This window comes from Rhinolophus sinicus, linkage group LG04, assembly GCF_036562045.2.
Source record: "Rhinolophus sinicus isolate RSC01 linkage group LG04, ASM3656204v1, whole genome shotgun sequence".
In the NCBI taxonomy this organism is placed as follows: Eukaryota; Metazoa; Chordata; class Mammalia; order Chiroptera; family Rhinolophidae; genus Rhinolophus; species Rhinolophus sinicus.
The window spans coordinates 55430262-55445472 of NC_133754.1; the positions used below are offsets into that span (position 1 = coordinate 55430262).

General features: G+C 48.2%; 1 protein-coding gene across 8 annotated transcripts in view; it reads left to right on the top strand.

The window, feature by feature from the left end:
• The first annotated feature begins 363 nt into the window (after positions 1 to 363).
• Positions 364 to 15211, top strand: part of TFDP1 (transcription factor Dp-1) — a 41088-nt gene continuing 26240 nt past the window's right edge. The window contains exons 1-2 of one of the 8 annotated variants that reach the window (XM_074329566.1): positions 364 to 404; positions 1438 to 1512. In XM_074329566.1, coding sequence (XP_074185667.1) covers positions 1501 to 1512 — 12 coding nt within the window. In that variant the 5' untranslated portion in view covers positions 364 to 404; positions 1438 to 1500. Of the gene's footprint in view, positions 1053 to 1437; positions 1513 to 10774; positions 10939 to 15211 lie in introns of those variants that run through there. The other 7 variants (XM_074329565.1, XM_074329564.1, XM_019746594.2 and 4 more) reach the window with 7 other exon arrangements.

Genomic DNA, 15211 nt, shown 5'->3' on the forward strand with positions numbered 1-15211 from the left:
AGCCGGCCTCCCACTCATCTGTGTGCGCATATTCACAGGTGCACACACGAGGCTCCCCTCCTCCATGTGCACAACCCCCTGACCCGTCTCACATGTGCGTACAATTGTACACACACACTCCAGCCTCTGTCCCCCGTGTGCGCACACGTGCACATCGCACCGGCTTTTCTTCCCCGCGCGCGCACCGCCGCGCACTGGCGCCAATCCCTGCTCGCCGCGCACGCAGACGCGCACACGCACAGCCCATCCCCCTCAGAGTCTAGCGCGGGCCGCCCGGGCGGGAGGAGGAGGTGGAGGAGGGAGCCGAAGGCGCGAAAACGCGCGCAGGCGCGCTGCGGGAGCCGGGCCGCCCCCCCACGTCACCGCGCCGCGCACGTTACGCCGCCCAACGCCCGCTCGGCAGGGTGAGCCCCGCGCCCGGCGCCTCGCAGGGCAGGACCCTGGGCCGGAGCGCGCGCCGGGACTGCCCACGTCTCTGTGTCCGCGTGTCCGAGCCCGCGCGTCCGTGTCCGCGCCCGCGCCCTCGTGCCCACCCCCGCGTGTCCGTGCGCCCACCGCCAGCCAGGTGCGGCAGGCAGGGGGCTGGCGAGGGCTAGGGTCCCGGGAGGGGCGCGGGCACGCGGGGCGCCCACTGGTCCCCCGTCCTCCTTCCCCGACGCGTGTGCGCGCCCCTCCCGGCTCCCCGGCCTCCTGCCCCTGGTCCTGGGCGCCGCCGTCGGGGGCTCCCAGGTGACTTGGTCGGGGGTCCCGGGTCCCCCTCGGGGCCTGCAGGTGGCCTTCAGGCGGAGCAGCAGCACCGGCGTCTGCACCCGGTGGGGGTCGGGGTCCGCCGGTGCGCAGGGGGTTTAGGGGTCCGCGGTGCGCGGAGGCGGCGCTGACCTGGACTTGGCCCGCCCGACTGCCGGTTCCGGCGCGCGGGAGGCGCTCGCGACGAGGCGGCCGCGGCCTAGTGACAGGCCGGAGGCCGGACCCCGGAAGCCCACCTGTCAGAGTTACCGGCCGGCCGGGTGGGCGAGGGGAGCGACCCAGCTGGGATCGAGGCACTCCTTGGGGTGCGCATTTGCGCAGGGACAGCGGTGCTGCGCCTGGGGGGGTAGCCGGGTGTCCTTAGTTGCGCCCAGGTTGCGCGGGCGCAGGCTGGGTGCCAGGCCCGAGCGGGTGCCGGGTCTTTGTGTGGGCATCGGGGAGGACGGGGGTCTGCAGGGAGCCAGACTGGGCATCCTATTGTTGGATGCGTTTCCCTTCGCTGAGATGACTTAAAATCCAGGGGGGGGGGGGGGGGGTTGCCAGCTGCGCTTTGAGGATGGAGTGTGGCTTTGGAATGGAAGGTGCCTGCTGCCTGGAAGGGCAGATTGCTGGTGGCATTGGGGGAAATGTTGATATTAACTTGTGTTTTTGTTCTTACTTATTTCTTGTTTTTCCTTCCCTCTTTACCAGAAAAATCATTTTTCTTCTCTGGAGGGTGAACATTTATAGCATCGATTTCACGGATCTGGTAACATGGCAAAAGATGTAAGTATGTTTGCTTGGTTTTACATTTACAGACAGATGTTTGCCTAGCACTACACTCTTTGTAGTTTTCCCATTTTATTTCAGAAGGACGACACAAACTACAGTACTGTTCATTTTCAGACTTTTAAAGCACATGAAATGGGATAAGGATGAAAAAGATGAAAGAAATCTATTAATAATAGATTTTATGGAAATGTGTATGATTTGCTTTAGCAGCTGGGTTTTCAGTCTTAAACACCGGGTGACAAACACTGCATGAGGCTTAAATGGTATCACTGACTTTTTCTTCATCTTTTCAGAGGGTATTAACTTACAATTTTTAATATCTTTGTTGAGGAACACACAGAGTTGGGTGAGATGGAGGGCTGGGACCAGGCTGACTGGTCGTGTGCAAAATGAGCCTGAGCACCTGATTTGTGGAGAGTATAGGAAGTTAATTCAGCTTTGATGGATAAAGTGCTGAGTGCTTGTTTTGGCCACTTTTGTTTCTCAGAAAAAAGCTTGGTGATTAACGAAATGTGACGAACCCTACTTTACCTTGCCTTGTGTTTGTCATGAAACACTAGAGTATAGTGAATAATTTTTTTAACTTGTTCCAAGAAATAGGCTTAATTTAGGTCTAAAAATGTAGACTACTTTATTGGTTATGTAGTTCTTACCACACTTTGTAATATCACTTAAAGTCATGGAAACCCCAGTTCTGTCCTTTAGTGTTTCTCAGAATGCATTGTTCTGTAAGCCTTAGTGAGAAGAGGCTGTTTATTTATTTACTTATTAATTGCACAGAGCTGGAAATGTAGCTCAGATAAGCTGCATCTGCCTGAAACAACTAGAGGCAGTAAAAATGTGTCTGTAACCAAAGCATAGAAGCTTTACGCCTTTCCATCAGTTCAGTGGTTTTAGTATTCTCTAAAAAGTCTGGCTGAGAGCCCCCTACACTCTCCCGACTGTCAGGCGTGCACTCGCATTTGCTCCTGTCTTCCAGTGCTGGGTTTCACTTGGTAGAGAGTGTGTGAACACACAATTGCACCCTGTGTGTTGTGTTTTAACTTAAAGTCATAATCCGTATATAATATTAGGTTGATTTTATCATCTCTAATTACATTTGTTGATGGCCACATCCTGTTCTCTGGCACATATACACCAAAGGGGCAAGACGGGTAGTATGTGCTCACAGCAGAATAATTAGGGATCTTTAAGAGAGTGCTGCTCTCCCCCATGCCTCTGTTAGAGTGCGGTTCTGGGGTTGTATGTTTCAGGGAATCGAATTTATTTGCCCTTTTTTATTAACCAACTAGAGGAGAGGGAGTGATTCCGTGTTTGAGAGGCTCTCTTTGATTCCCTGCTGGCCTCTGGGGGATGTAAAGACAGATAGTAGAGGCCACGCCATCTGGTTGCAGGAAGAAGGGCTTGGTAAACAACCTTTTCCGACATTCACTTCTGGAGAAGCAGCCCCTGCAAAGTGCGGGGGCAGCTGTGGGCCGCCTACTGGCTGAATGGCATGGTGGTTCCCCTGGAGCTGATGAGGTTGGGTCGTGGGTGCTGTGGTGATAGTGGGTAGTCTAGGCCGAGAAACGGCCTACGGTGAGGTAAGTGGCCTTTCCTGTCCTGAGAGCTGGCTGATGCCAGGAGCTGCTGGAACCACGTTTCCCCGGGACTGGTGGGTCACGCTGGAAATGGAGATCATGGCCAGTAAAGGGATTTACTTTACTTCGGCCTTTTCTCTAGGTACCTTATCTTTTTTAAGTAGGGGAGTGACATGTGAGTTTGGAAAGATGACTTTGGCAGCCAGTGTCGGAGGGGAAAGCAGCAGCCGTTAATTGAAGCCATAGCGCTACAGTTTTTCTTAGGTGTAAGATCAAGGCCCATAGCACAGGTGGGAGCTGAGCCCCTCAGGTTAAGGTGGGGTGGGCTGGGACCCCATCTTTGCAGAGCTCTGGGGGTTCCATGGGAGGCTATTGGGGCCCAGGGAAACTAGAGGGGGCTGGAGTTAGGTTTTGGGCGTTATAGTGGAGGACAAACTTAGGTGACCACTGAGGGGTCAACTTGGCAGATTTTGGTGAGGAGGATGAGGGAAAATGGTATGGCAGTTTCTTACCTCCTGTGGAGGTCCAGGGAGACCAGAAGGTTTTAGGGTTCGACCAGGGAAATGGATGGACAGGAGCGAGCCCGTTGACTGGGGGTGAGGGGCTGTGGGCGTGGGTGGGTTTTAAAGGTCAGAAGCCATCCCTTGAGGGAGAGGGCAGGTGGGCTGGGCTGGAGAGGCCTGCAGAGGCGTTGCTGGTTGGAGGGCAGCGATCGCCGTCCTCCTGACAGGTGGGCATTTGTCTGGGCATAGACAGCTGTTGCAGGCTAAACAGTGTCTTTGGTCCGAGGGGCCCAGTGTTATCTAGTCTTTTGGAAAGACTTGGAACTTTTCACTCATCCTATTGTACATGCATCTCAGATGAGAATTCTACCCAAGCCAGACCGGCTGGCTCCTGTATGCATTTCCTCTACCTCAGTTCTTGGTCTGTGGGATCGGGGGGAAAGGCCTGAAATAATGATAGCCTGTGCTGCTTTTTTGCATTCATCTGTTGTTTGCTATTTGTTGAGCACCTGTGCCTAATGGTGAGCTTTTCATGAAGCTTGCAGTCCATGGGAGATGGCTGTTGTCGGCTTGGGGTTGGGGACCTGTCTAGGAAGCAGGGCCGTTTTCCCTGAAATCAGAGGATGAGGAAGAGACCAAGGTGGGTGTGTGGGGATCGGGGAAGAGCATGGGCCTGGGGACCCCATGTGTGTGCTCTGGCACCAATACTTTATGTCTTCTTTTTCTAGGACACAAATAAATTAACTCCTCCCTCCCCCCATTTTCCAGCAAGCTATGAAAATAAGCCTGATTCCTCGGTGATTAATAGTTAACACTTCATTTTAAAAGCGTGTCTCTTTGGCTGGAAGTGTGCTAGGGTGTGCATGTAAAATGGCAGGAATGAGTGGGCTGCCTTGAGGTGCCCTCGGGGTGAGTCCCTGTTTGTCCTCCTGCTTCTCTGGTTTTGCTTTGGTCACACAGAGAAGGGAGATGGCGCCTGAGGAGTTGTGGTGAGAGGGTGGAAGCCCAGGCTGCTCAGGGACCCGGGATGCCCACTCTTGGCCTGTCTGGGTGAAGCCAGCAGCCTGGCCTGGACGCAGAGAGAGGAATGGGCACCGGTGATCAGTGCCTTCGCTCTTACCTTCAGCATTCATTTATTTGAGTTAAGTTGGTGTACACTCGAGGTGAACAATTCAAATGGTAACAGTTCCAATTCACTGTTCATCCACGGTGTGGAGGGGGAGGAGGCAGAGAAGGAAAGATGCAGCAGCACAGAAGCTCAGCGTGGACGTTCCCAAGGCCCGAGTGCGGTCACTCCCCAAAGGGACCACTAACAACAGTTTTGGGGGTTATTCCAGAAGTGTAAGAGAATTACTGTCTGATATTGGTATTTTGGGCAAGAACTTCCTTGTTGTGGGGACTGGCCTACACAGTGACAACGGTCCTTTCCTCAGTCCTGAGACAGCCCATGAGGCCCCCCTTCCTTGGATTTGCCGACACCCCGGGGGGTCAGTACAGCCTGGAAGAGAACTGCCATTCAGTCATTAAACTTGCCTGGGGTTTTCATCGCTGCCCTCAGGGACCTGGTGACCGTCATGTCTGTGTGGGGATTCCCTGGCCACGCTCAGCCTGTCCCTTCGTACTCATAGCCAAAGCTCAGGGACCATCCTTAGATGTGTGGTTTGGAATGTCCTTCCACAGTTGCTGTAGAGAGAGTCGGGGCAGGTCAGAGGGCAGGCAGCAGGCGTTTCAGTCACTGCGCTGGAACTGCGTGATCTCTGCTCCAGCTCCCTCTGTCACGCGGTCTTGTCTCCCGGACAGGTGAAAAATGTACTTTATTGCTTATTGACTTAAAGAACTAGGTATCTGACTTGTGCCAACCACGGGTCCTGATTGGGAAGGTTTGTCTTGGCTGAGAATGCAGTCCCATTTTTTAGCACTGAAGAAGGCTCCTAAGGTAAAAGTAAACTTCAGAGGAAATAGAAACAGGATAATTGTTAGATACATACTCATTGTGTTAAGGATTGCAGTTGTGTGAGGTGGAAAGTGGAAGGCATCCGACACGCCTGCGTGCGCACCGTGTGTGTGTGCGGACGTGTGTCCTGGTCTGCGCTGCCCCCCTGCCACCATCTTGTCCCAATCTCTAGCCTCCCAGGAGCCTTTCGGTGCTATTAGCGTTTGGAAAATTGCACTTACGAGGTAAAGGACCTGTATAGCAGCTATAGTTCTATTAGAGCTGAGCTGGAAGAGGCAGTGGGTGAGGGAGTGTGGGTCACAGAGCGCCACGTACTTTCTCAAGGTCACAGGCGGAGTCCGCGTCTCCAGCTCCCAGTCTCAGAGTTCTTCATAGCCCTGCAAAGGAGGAGGAAGAGCATGGCATTGCCTCCGTCCCCACTGGGAAGATCATGTGCTCGTCCTTGCCCAATATCGTGAGGTTTGTAAAGAACAGGGAGCTAGATAGTTGATTTGTAAAATTACAGAGGTGCTTGTGCAGGGAGGTGTCGAGTTGTGGGTGAGCCGACCGTTGGGTATCCACAGGCCCCACCTCTCCAAGCTTCAGGCGTGAGAGCAGAGGGATTATAGCTGGTGCAGCCGCTGAGTCCTGACACAGACATGAGGCCACTTGGCCCGTGCACTTGGCCAGAGGACGTCCTGGGGGAGGAAGATGCCTCGAATCACAACCTGATTTCTGGCCGGGGGCAGTGCTGGGACAGCTGGCAGCACGGGTGGCCGTGTAAGTTCCTGTTCAGAGTCCATAGGCCTCAGGTTTGAAAGCTGCTCTGTGAGTCTACTTGTGTTCTGGGAGTTGATGGAAAAATCCCTAGATTATATTATTGAGAGCTGGAGAACAAAGAAAAATGCATCCTCTCTGTGCTTTTGAGGGATGCTATAATGAGGCCTGGTTTAATACCAATAGGAGACTAATGAGCTTATCTAAAAATACATGTCCTGAGTATCATTTTACAGACCTAGACCTCGATGATGAAATTCAGGGCTGAAGAAATAAGCCTGGTATAGCAATAACGTGCTGTTTCCTCCCGTCTTTGATGAAGTGGGTTCTGGGAACACACGCTAATTCAGTCATTTAGTGCAGCCTTTTTTTTTTGCCTGCCCTCATAAAGAAAACAACTTCACATTTGCGATTAAGGAGGTAGTAAATGTAACCCACTCGGGTTTAAACAGAGAAGAAGTCTATGATGGTCTGCTTGTTTTTACAACAGGCTTTTCATGTTTCAGAATTAATTTTTTTCTACACGGAATGAAATTGGAGAAACTCTGAGATGGTTTTAGAAAGCAGAAAGTTACAGATTAATTAAAAGTATTGACCTAAAATATCTTGCTTTAAAAGATGTATTGTACAAACACCTGGTATAAAATTAAAAAGATAAAAGGGATATCTTTTTCCCTCATGTAATCAGCTCTCTTTTTAGCTCTGTGCTTTTGGTGTGTAAAAAAATTATCTTCAGAGTTCATTGTGAAACAATTAGGAAATTTGCCTGTGGTATCGAAGCACAGCCTGACTTGCAGTAACTTCTAGATGCTGTTTTCCTCACATAATCAGCTTTTCAAAGAGCTCTTTTCTCTTGGTATTTAATAAATTATATTATTTTTCAACATAGAACAATTGGAAAATTCTCCTTCGTAATTGATACCTGGCTTCTCTTGCCTGCAGTTTCATACTGTTTTAGGAGGGACTGGATTTCTTGGGGAGAGCAAGCAAGGATGGATCAGAGGTGGCACACGGCCCACACATGTCACAAGCCTGTGGGTCTATGCTGATGGCAAGAGGGTGAGACTTCTGGGATGTATGTCATCTGGGTGTTGGCATTGGCTGAACCCAGAGGAGAGGTTCACCCTTAGGCACCTTCTGGCTCAAATGATTATCATGATTAGGGGATTGGCCATAAATAGTACAGATGCTGTGTCTACATGACATTGGGCCTGGAAAGGTGTCGGCCGTCAGTAAATATTTGCTGATGGGCTGCAACTCCTGCAGACCCAACTCTGCGTAAGGACTTGTATGTATTCAGAGGCTGACTGGCTTTTCAGTTGATGCATAGTTTATGGGTGCTATTTAGATGTGCTACCGATTTGGAAACTGCAGAATGAAGTGTTGTATTTACCTCTTCCTAGTACAGGCTGTTTGAACTTAGGACGCTGTGTATCACAACCCTGTTTTTACATGATCCAGTTTTAAAGGGAATTCTGGTTTGATGGAATGAAACCAGTGTGCATCCTCAGGTTCTAAAATGCAGCACCTTTTAACACACATGCTTGACCTGTGCACCCAGGGCTTCTCTTAAGTCACATCATGTCACTGAGGGCCCAAGGGGGAGACAGTGAACATGTTTGCTAGGCAATGAGCCCAAAGGTAGTTATGCCTGTTCGTCGGTCCTGATGTTTCCAGCGCCCCCCGCCCCCCAGCTCAGCCCTGCCCTGTGCCTACCCAGGACAGGACAGATGCACTGGTCTCTCTCATGGTTCATCCTGCGGAGGGATTTGTCATTCCCAGGTTTTTCTGTGTGGCCGCAGCCTATTCTCAGCATAAGCTGTGAGTTTGTAGTCTGTTGAATCACAGTCCCGTCACATCAACAAGCATTTCTGTCACAATCATTGGATTATCCATTTAGCAGAATTTCCACAAGAAATAAGTTTGAAGTACTGAAAAAGTTCGGGTAATATTTCTCCTGTTTACAAAAGTAATGTTAATTTTGCAAAAGTTAGAGAGTTCCAGGAAAGTAAAAAAAAAAAAAAAGAAAAAACTCATCACCTGGTTATCTGAGAGGAATTGTTGGGATTTGGTAGTATATTTCTGTTGGATTTTTCCTTAGTCATATGAAATAAAGACATGTTTTACAAAGATGTAAATGTATGTTCATTTTTAATCTTCTTTTTCTCTTTAATATATTGTCAGTATTTCCCCAAGTCATTTTTTTAACCACATTATTTTATTTGACATGTTGGAAAATTGTAGATGGTCAGTTATTGAAAAAGTGAGTTAAACTGGGAAATAAAAAAGGATGCTTACTTAAACACATCATTTTAAATTCAAACAAATGTATATTCACTCCCCAGTTCTTTTGGCTATAGAGTAAAAGCCCTTTCTTGTTGAATAGGTCCACTTATTTGAGTCTCTTGTATAAACCATACCCATGATATCCAGTTTTGATTTCTGTAGAATAGATGGAGAACATGAAAGACATTTAAAGACACTGATGCAAGCTTCTAGATTGTTTGCAGTTTCTTCCAGGCTTTTAATAAATACAACTGGCATAAATCGATTTTTAGAGATGAGCATAGCTGAGTATTAGATAGCATGTTGCTGAAGTTTCTGGATAACAGATACACAGATTATTTGAGAGAGTCCTGAAAGCCATCAGCATCTTATAGGAGAATGGAGAATATCAATTAGTTTGACAAATTCCGTATTCATTCTGGATGTGCCTGAAGTCCCCAGTCCCCAGTGTTGGGGATTCCAGTGGTTTCCAGTTAAATCCCACATTTATATAGATCTATGATGAGACCCAGGATAAATTCTGGGAAGTGTAATTCTGCATGAGTGTGCGTGGACGTGCCTGTATGTGTGTAGATGTGCCTGGATATGCATGGCTGTGCCTGGGAGTGTGCGTATGCGAGGACGTGTGAACGTGTAGCACACTCATGCCCTATGTCTTGGAGACATTATAAGATTACTTTCCAAAACGATTGTACCAGTTTATACTTGTTTCCGTCAGATTGTAGGAGCGAGCCCATCTTAACATTTTGTAAGCGGGCATTTTCCCACCAAATCGCGTCGTAACGCGGGGCTTTTTTGACATTTTCTCGCCAAAATTAGACTTTCCGTAAAATATTCATATCTTTCGATCTATTTGATATTTTTCTATGAAACTTGCAGTGTTTAGTTTAAAAAGAGGTCTCTATTTATTTACTTTGCAAAATTTTTGCCGGTTCCAACTAGAGGCGATATGACGAGTTTACTTGTTTCCCACAAACAATGTGTTAACATTCCATTTGCAACATTGAGTTCGATAATGATAATGTAAAAACCCACAAAATCTGCTTGGTTTGATAGGTAAAATTTTAAATGATATTTTGTTTTTTGTGTTTTTCGATTTAGAAGTTAAATGTTTTCCTCTTAAAACATTATTTCACTGTGAATTGATGAACATATCCTGTGCTCATTTTTTCATTTAGGTGTTTGTTTCCTGTTGATTTGCATCTGCTTTTTATAAATTCATGGTTTTAAGCCTTTGTTCATCATTTCACAGCAAAATAGTAACATTAGTTTTCTTCTGTCATACAGTAAGAATTGTAAAAAGAAAATCACTTTCACTATAAACCTTCAGAGAACACACCTTGAATTCATACCTTGAATTTTAAATACAGATAGTTTTTAGGTAGTTTAAATGTTTTTCCTTTATTTGACTGATAGTGTATATTCATCTTTATTCAGTGTGATCATCAAGGCTCCTTGAGGCCCAAGTTCACTATAGTTGTCTGTGTTCTTGTAGCTTCTTGGGTAAATGATTACAGCACAGCGTAAGGTCTTTTTAGCTATTGCACAACGTCTTGCTTCCTCTCTGTAAAAGTATTAATAACTTAAAGTAGCTAGTATGGGTCTTATTTTTCTGTTGTTTCATTTGCTTTTCAGAAAAATCAGGGTTTGAGTGAAAGTATCTTATGCTCCCTGTATTTTTTTTTTTTCACCTATATTGATAAAACCTAAATCCTATTTTGCAGGGAAGAAGGATGAAGAGGGAGATACTTATGAGAGAGTTCAACCTCTGACTTTTTCTCATGGCTGAGATTGGGGATCGTTTATACAGCCACACTTATCTTTGATCTGGTATACTTTCAGATTAATCCAGATAAAGAAGTCACTTATTCTTGGAGGTTATTACTTTAGCATTTCTTTTGAAAATTTGTGATTTTTTAATTTAGGTACCTTGTTTGCCATGATGTGCCGCATAGAAGATAAATGTTTGCCTTAATATTGTACAAATAAGCAGCCTGTGAGTTAAGATGGCTGTAGTTGACTGGGGTGTTTCATCCTCATTTGATGAAGCCCTGCTGATGTTACCCTCCCCCAGCACACACAAATGCACGCACGCGCACGCACAGCTTGAGTAGGAGGGAAGTCACAAAGTTAGACAATCTCAGGGTTTTGTAACTCCAGAGAGCGTTGCCATTGTGTTTGTAGCTGTAGGTGTTTCAGGGCACTGCCAGCCGGGAAGTGGAGACCACCACGGATATCTTCCTCCTGGATGGAACCCCTTCTTTCCGTGACAAACTGGAAAAGTGGCTCCTGTGGGAGCTGCACAACCAAATGTTACTCTGGAGGTGGCAAGGATGTGGAGGTGGGTTTCCTTGATGACTGTAGGCCCTGAGCTTTTCGTGCAGTGATGGGGGCCTGTCCTGCCCACCTCACAGCCGTTTATTTGAGGGGCCTTTATTGGTAGTGTATGGACTGGGGTCCTGGAAACCCTGCCTAATCTGTATTTTTGAGCACTCCTCCTCCTGGGAAGGGGGAGGGCTGATGTGGCGCGTCGTGCAATAAGAGCTGCCCACCCCCTGCCCTCTGTCGCTCACCTGGACCCCACGCCGACTTAGACCCTGGGCCTGGCGGGCGTCAGAGGCCTGCCCTGAGTAGGGGGAGTGCTCGTCCTGTCTCAAGCTCCTAGCCTGGGATGACTTGGTTTTGTTAAAGAGAGTTAGGTTCTTTGTGAAAGGGAAAAAAAGTATCCTGCAATAACTTTTCCAGTAGAGAAGTCAAATTAGTATATTGTGTTTTTTTCAAATTAGCTAATAAAATTACTAGAGGAGCAGAAATTGTCTCCATCTCCAGTTATGTTACCCTGAGGAGAGGCCACAGGCCGCACTCCCCCCTCCGTGGAGGGTGGGGTGTGCCTGCGCGCTCGCGAAACCACAGGACCACTGGGTTCTCCTGGAAACTTTGTACATCAGGACAAATGCAGTGATTCCAAGGGGACCTGCCCCACCTGGTTCTGAGTCCCAGCTCTGCCACTTCCTGGCGGTGTGACCTCAGGCAGAATCTTCTCTGGGGCTTGGCGTCTCATCTATAAAATGAGGTAACAAGCGTACCTTCCTCTCAGGGAAGCACAGATTAAAGGACCACACGCATCACACACTCAGCCCGACCCTGGCGACACTTGGGTGAGTTCTAAAGAATCAGACGTGAGGCTTTGAAGAAATTTGGAGTTGATCACAGTGCTGGGCCTCTGAAATACACTTCTTGGCCATGCGTGGTTGGTCTCATCAGAGCTCTGGGGTTAGACCCCATTCCTAGTGGCATCAAGGGGACCAGCTCCTTGTCAGGGTCTGAGCTCAGGAGTGAAGTAGGCAGGCCTCCAGAAACGGGGTGCAGGGAGCCACAGGTCACCAGAGGAGGTGTGGGGCAGCCGCAGGCAGTGGGAGATGGGATGCTGGAGCCACAAACCAGAAGTGGGGGGGGTAAAGGGGTTCACAGGCCACCAAGGGACGCTGCTACAATTGACCACTCAGGGCCTATGTGACCTGATGTCCTGCTCCCTGCCTCCAGTCTTTCTGTAGACAGGTCTCTCCCCCACCTCCCGCTTGCCCTAACAGCTAGAACGTAGAGAAATCCCATGGGGGTGGGCAGCAGGCACTCGCTCTAGGGCAGGCCTGCTGGAATGTGATTGGGGGACAGATCCTCTGACACCTGGGGCTTGCCCTTCAGGGGCTGCAGCTAGGGCACTGAGACAGCACGGGCTTTGGTTAAAGAAAAGCCCTCAGTGCAGCTGTCTCATCGGTTCAGCCTTTATAAGGAACAAGAACTAATGTCCCATTGGGGAGCAACTGCCTGCTAAATCACATTCTAGCCGGCCGTGACGAGGCCCCATCAGGACCTGCCTGCAGCAGGTGACAGCGCAGTACGTGCCCTACAGAGCTAACCCAGTGCAAGTCTGCCACAGAAACGCCAGAAAGAGGGGCATCAGCAAATATTTAAAAATTGTTTTGGAACCACGTTATGTGTTCTTCCAGGCAGTTCTGCATTTGTGCCTTTTCTAGAGTAAATTTGGTATTTTTTTCTGGCAGCAAGAGAGTGATTGAGGGACGCAGTCGGATTATGGATTAGAAGAGCAGATGCTGCGGCTCGGCTGCTTCCTTCTAGGAAGGACGAGCCAGGGAGTAAGGTACTGAATCAATGAGAAGCACAGAAGCTCACATTTCAGCATGAGCAGGACGCAGTTCCTGCGCTGTGCATTTTGGGGTGGGGTGGAGGGTGATAGCTGAAATGGTTCAGCATCTGACTGACATTCAGGTGCAACTTGGTGGGCAAGAGTTGGATGGAAATGCCAATTTATACTTGACTGCCTGAGGAGGTGGGCTCTGACGGCTCAGACAGGCCAAAGAGGCGCTGCTGCAGAGCAACCAGAGAACCTCAGCGTTTCAGAGCCGGAAGAGATGGGCCATCTCCAAATCCAACTAAGGAAGACAGAAGTTAACCTGGGCTGTCTATCTGAGTCCCAGTTTTGCTTATCATGGAGAAGAACAACTGTCACTTGTGTGTTACTTGCTGACATCATGGCTTCCTGGCAAAGAACTCAGGGTCTCACTTGAATTTCAGAGATCCTGGCAGTCTTATCCATGTCCTGGCACCACAAACACATTCCCCCTCTGCCCCCTGCCACACCTCGCCTCCCTTTCCTCTGAGCCTGCAGGGGTTTGTAGATTTAACTCCTTAACTCCTACCTCTTCCATTTCCCTTCCCTGATGGAGTTGAGATTCCCCCTGAGGATATGGATTTGTGGGGGAAGGATTGGCATTCACCTGGTCACTTCTAATCCAGACTGTTTTGCTCCCCAGCCGATTCTGCCCTGCCTGTGCCTCAGGGCCAGCTCTCTGACCTTCCGTCCTGCTCTTTCTGCTTTCTGGCCACGGGCTTCTGCCCCATTGGCTCTTGTTCCCATCTTGGTTTCTTTTCCATGGATGCCACGTGGGGTCCTGACCTCAGATCGTCGGGTTTCAGCCTCCATGCTCATCTCTCCCTCGACCCTAGATCTTGTTATCCTTGGGACTCTGTATCCTTTGTTTAGAAAACGACAATAGTCTTATGCTTCACTCAGTTACAAAAGTACCGTAAGTCCTCGTCGAGAGGTCCTGCAATTTTAAGTGAAATGACATAATGAAACCAGTTTTACCACGGGCTCATTGATATAAATAAGGGTTAAGTTCTTACAGCATCTTACCAATGTTATAACAAAACAACATTAATGAAATGATATTATGTGAAGACCTGTTGTGTAGGGTTTATTTAAAAATTCAGACGGTGTCAGAAGTAAACAGTCGTCTGAAATCATAGTCCAGGTGACTGTTAACATTTTGCTGATTATTTGGGGGACGAACTCCCTAGCTGTGTGTTCAAACACACTTAAATGACACGACTTGACATAAATGAACTCACACATTCTTTCCCTGCTATTTTACCCCACAGTTTGTCCTAGCTTTCTCATATTTTAAATATAAAAATAGATAATTTAGAAAAACTGTTATGGAACGTTTCAAACGTACCCAGGAGTAGGGAATGCGATGGTGACGCTCTGCGTCCTTGTCACCGTCCTGAGGACTCACAGTTCATGGCCAGGCTTCGTCCATACTTCTCCCCAGCTGGTGATGGTGAAGCCGATTACAAACATGACGTCATTTCATTAAGTATTCTAATGTCTCTCTCAAGGACAAGAACGTCTTACAAATACCCAAAACAATGGACAGTAAGTCATTAGTATTGCCAGTTAACTAGTGTTTGGGTTTCCCCAGTTGTCTGAAAATGTGTAAGCTTTGTTTGCTGATAGCGGGATCTAGGATGATATTTCGTTTGAGGTGCCTGCATTTATTTGATCCTGCTGAGGGGCAGTGAAGTTGTTTCCGGTAACTTGCCTTTATGGTAAAGCTGAACTGTGATTCAATACGCTTATGGGTTGGCTGTCAGGGCATTTTTCAGGCAGTGTTGCTGGCTCAGAGGCGTTGATTTTCAGTTCCCTGTGCCTCCCGTCCCTGTCTCAAGAGTGCTCTGATCTTGGCACAGAGATTTAAATATATGTATTAATTCATTTTGTATTGTTTTTAGCATGAGGCTTGATCTGAAGCTCCTATTTGGCTGTTGCCAGGTACAGCAGTCCTAGATTTATTTTTTCCACTTTATTCTTTTATCCACTTGGAATCTATTTTTTACGTGATGAACCTTAGCTCTAACTCACATTATTTTGCATAATGCTCCGTGTCTCATCACTTTGTAATATTACTATAGTGTTCTTTCCATGGCAAGGACAGAAACCTATGGCAAGTGGCTAATGCAGGAAACAGGCCGGTGCATGAACAGAATGTGGGAGAGTGAGCTGCGTGGTCACCAGCGTCTTGACCAGCCTCCTGTGTCAGTTCTGTAACAGGTTACCCAAAACTTAGCAACCTGGAACTACAACTTCTGTGGGTCAGGAGTCTGGCTTCAGCTGCGTTGGCCCCCAGCCCAACAGCGGAAGGTGTGGTGGTACCCAAGGTCCTGGGGGGCACGGCTGCGTCTGGGCTCACTTACCTGTTGTTGGTGGGATTTGGTCCCTTGAGGGCTGTTGACTGAAAGTCACCCTCAGTTCC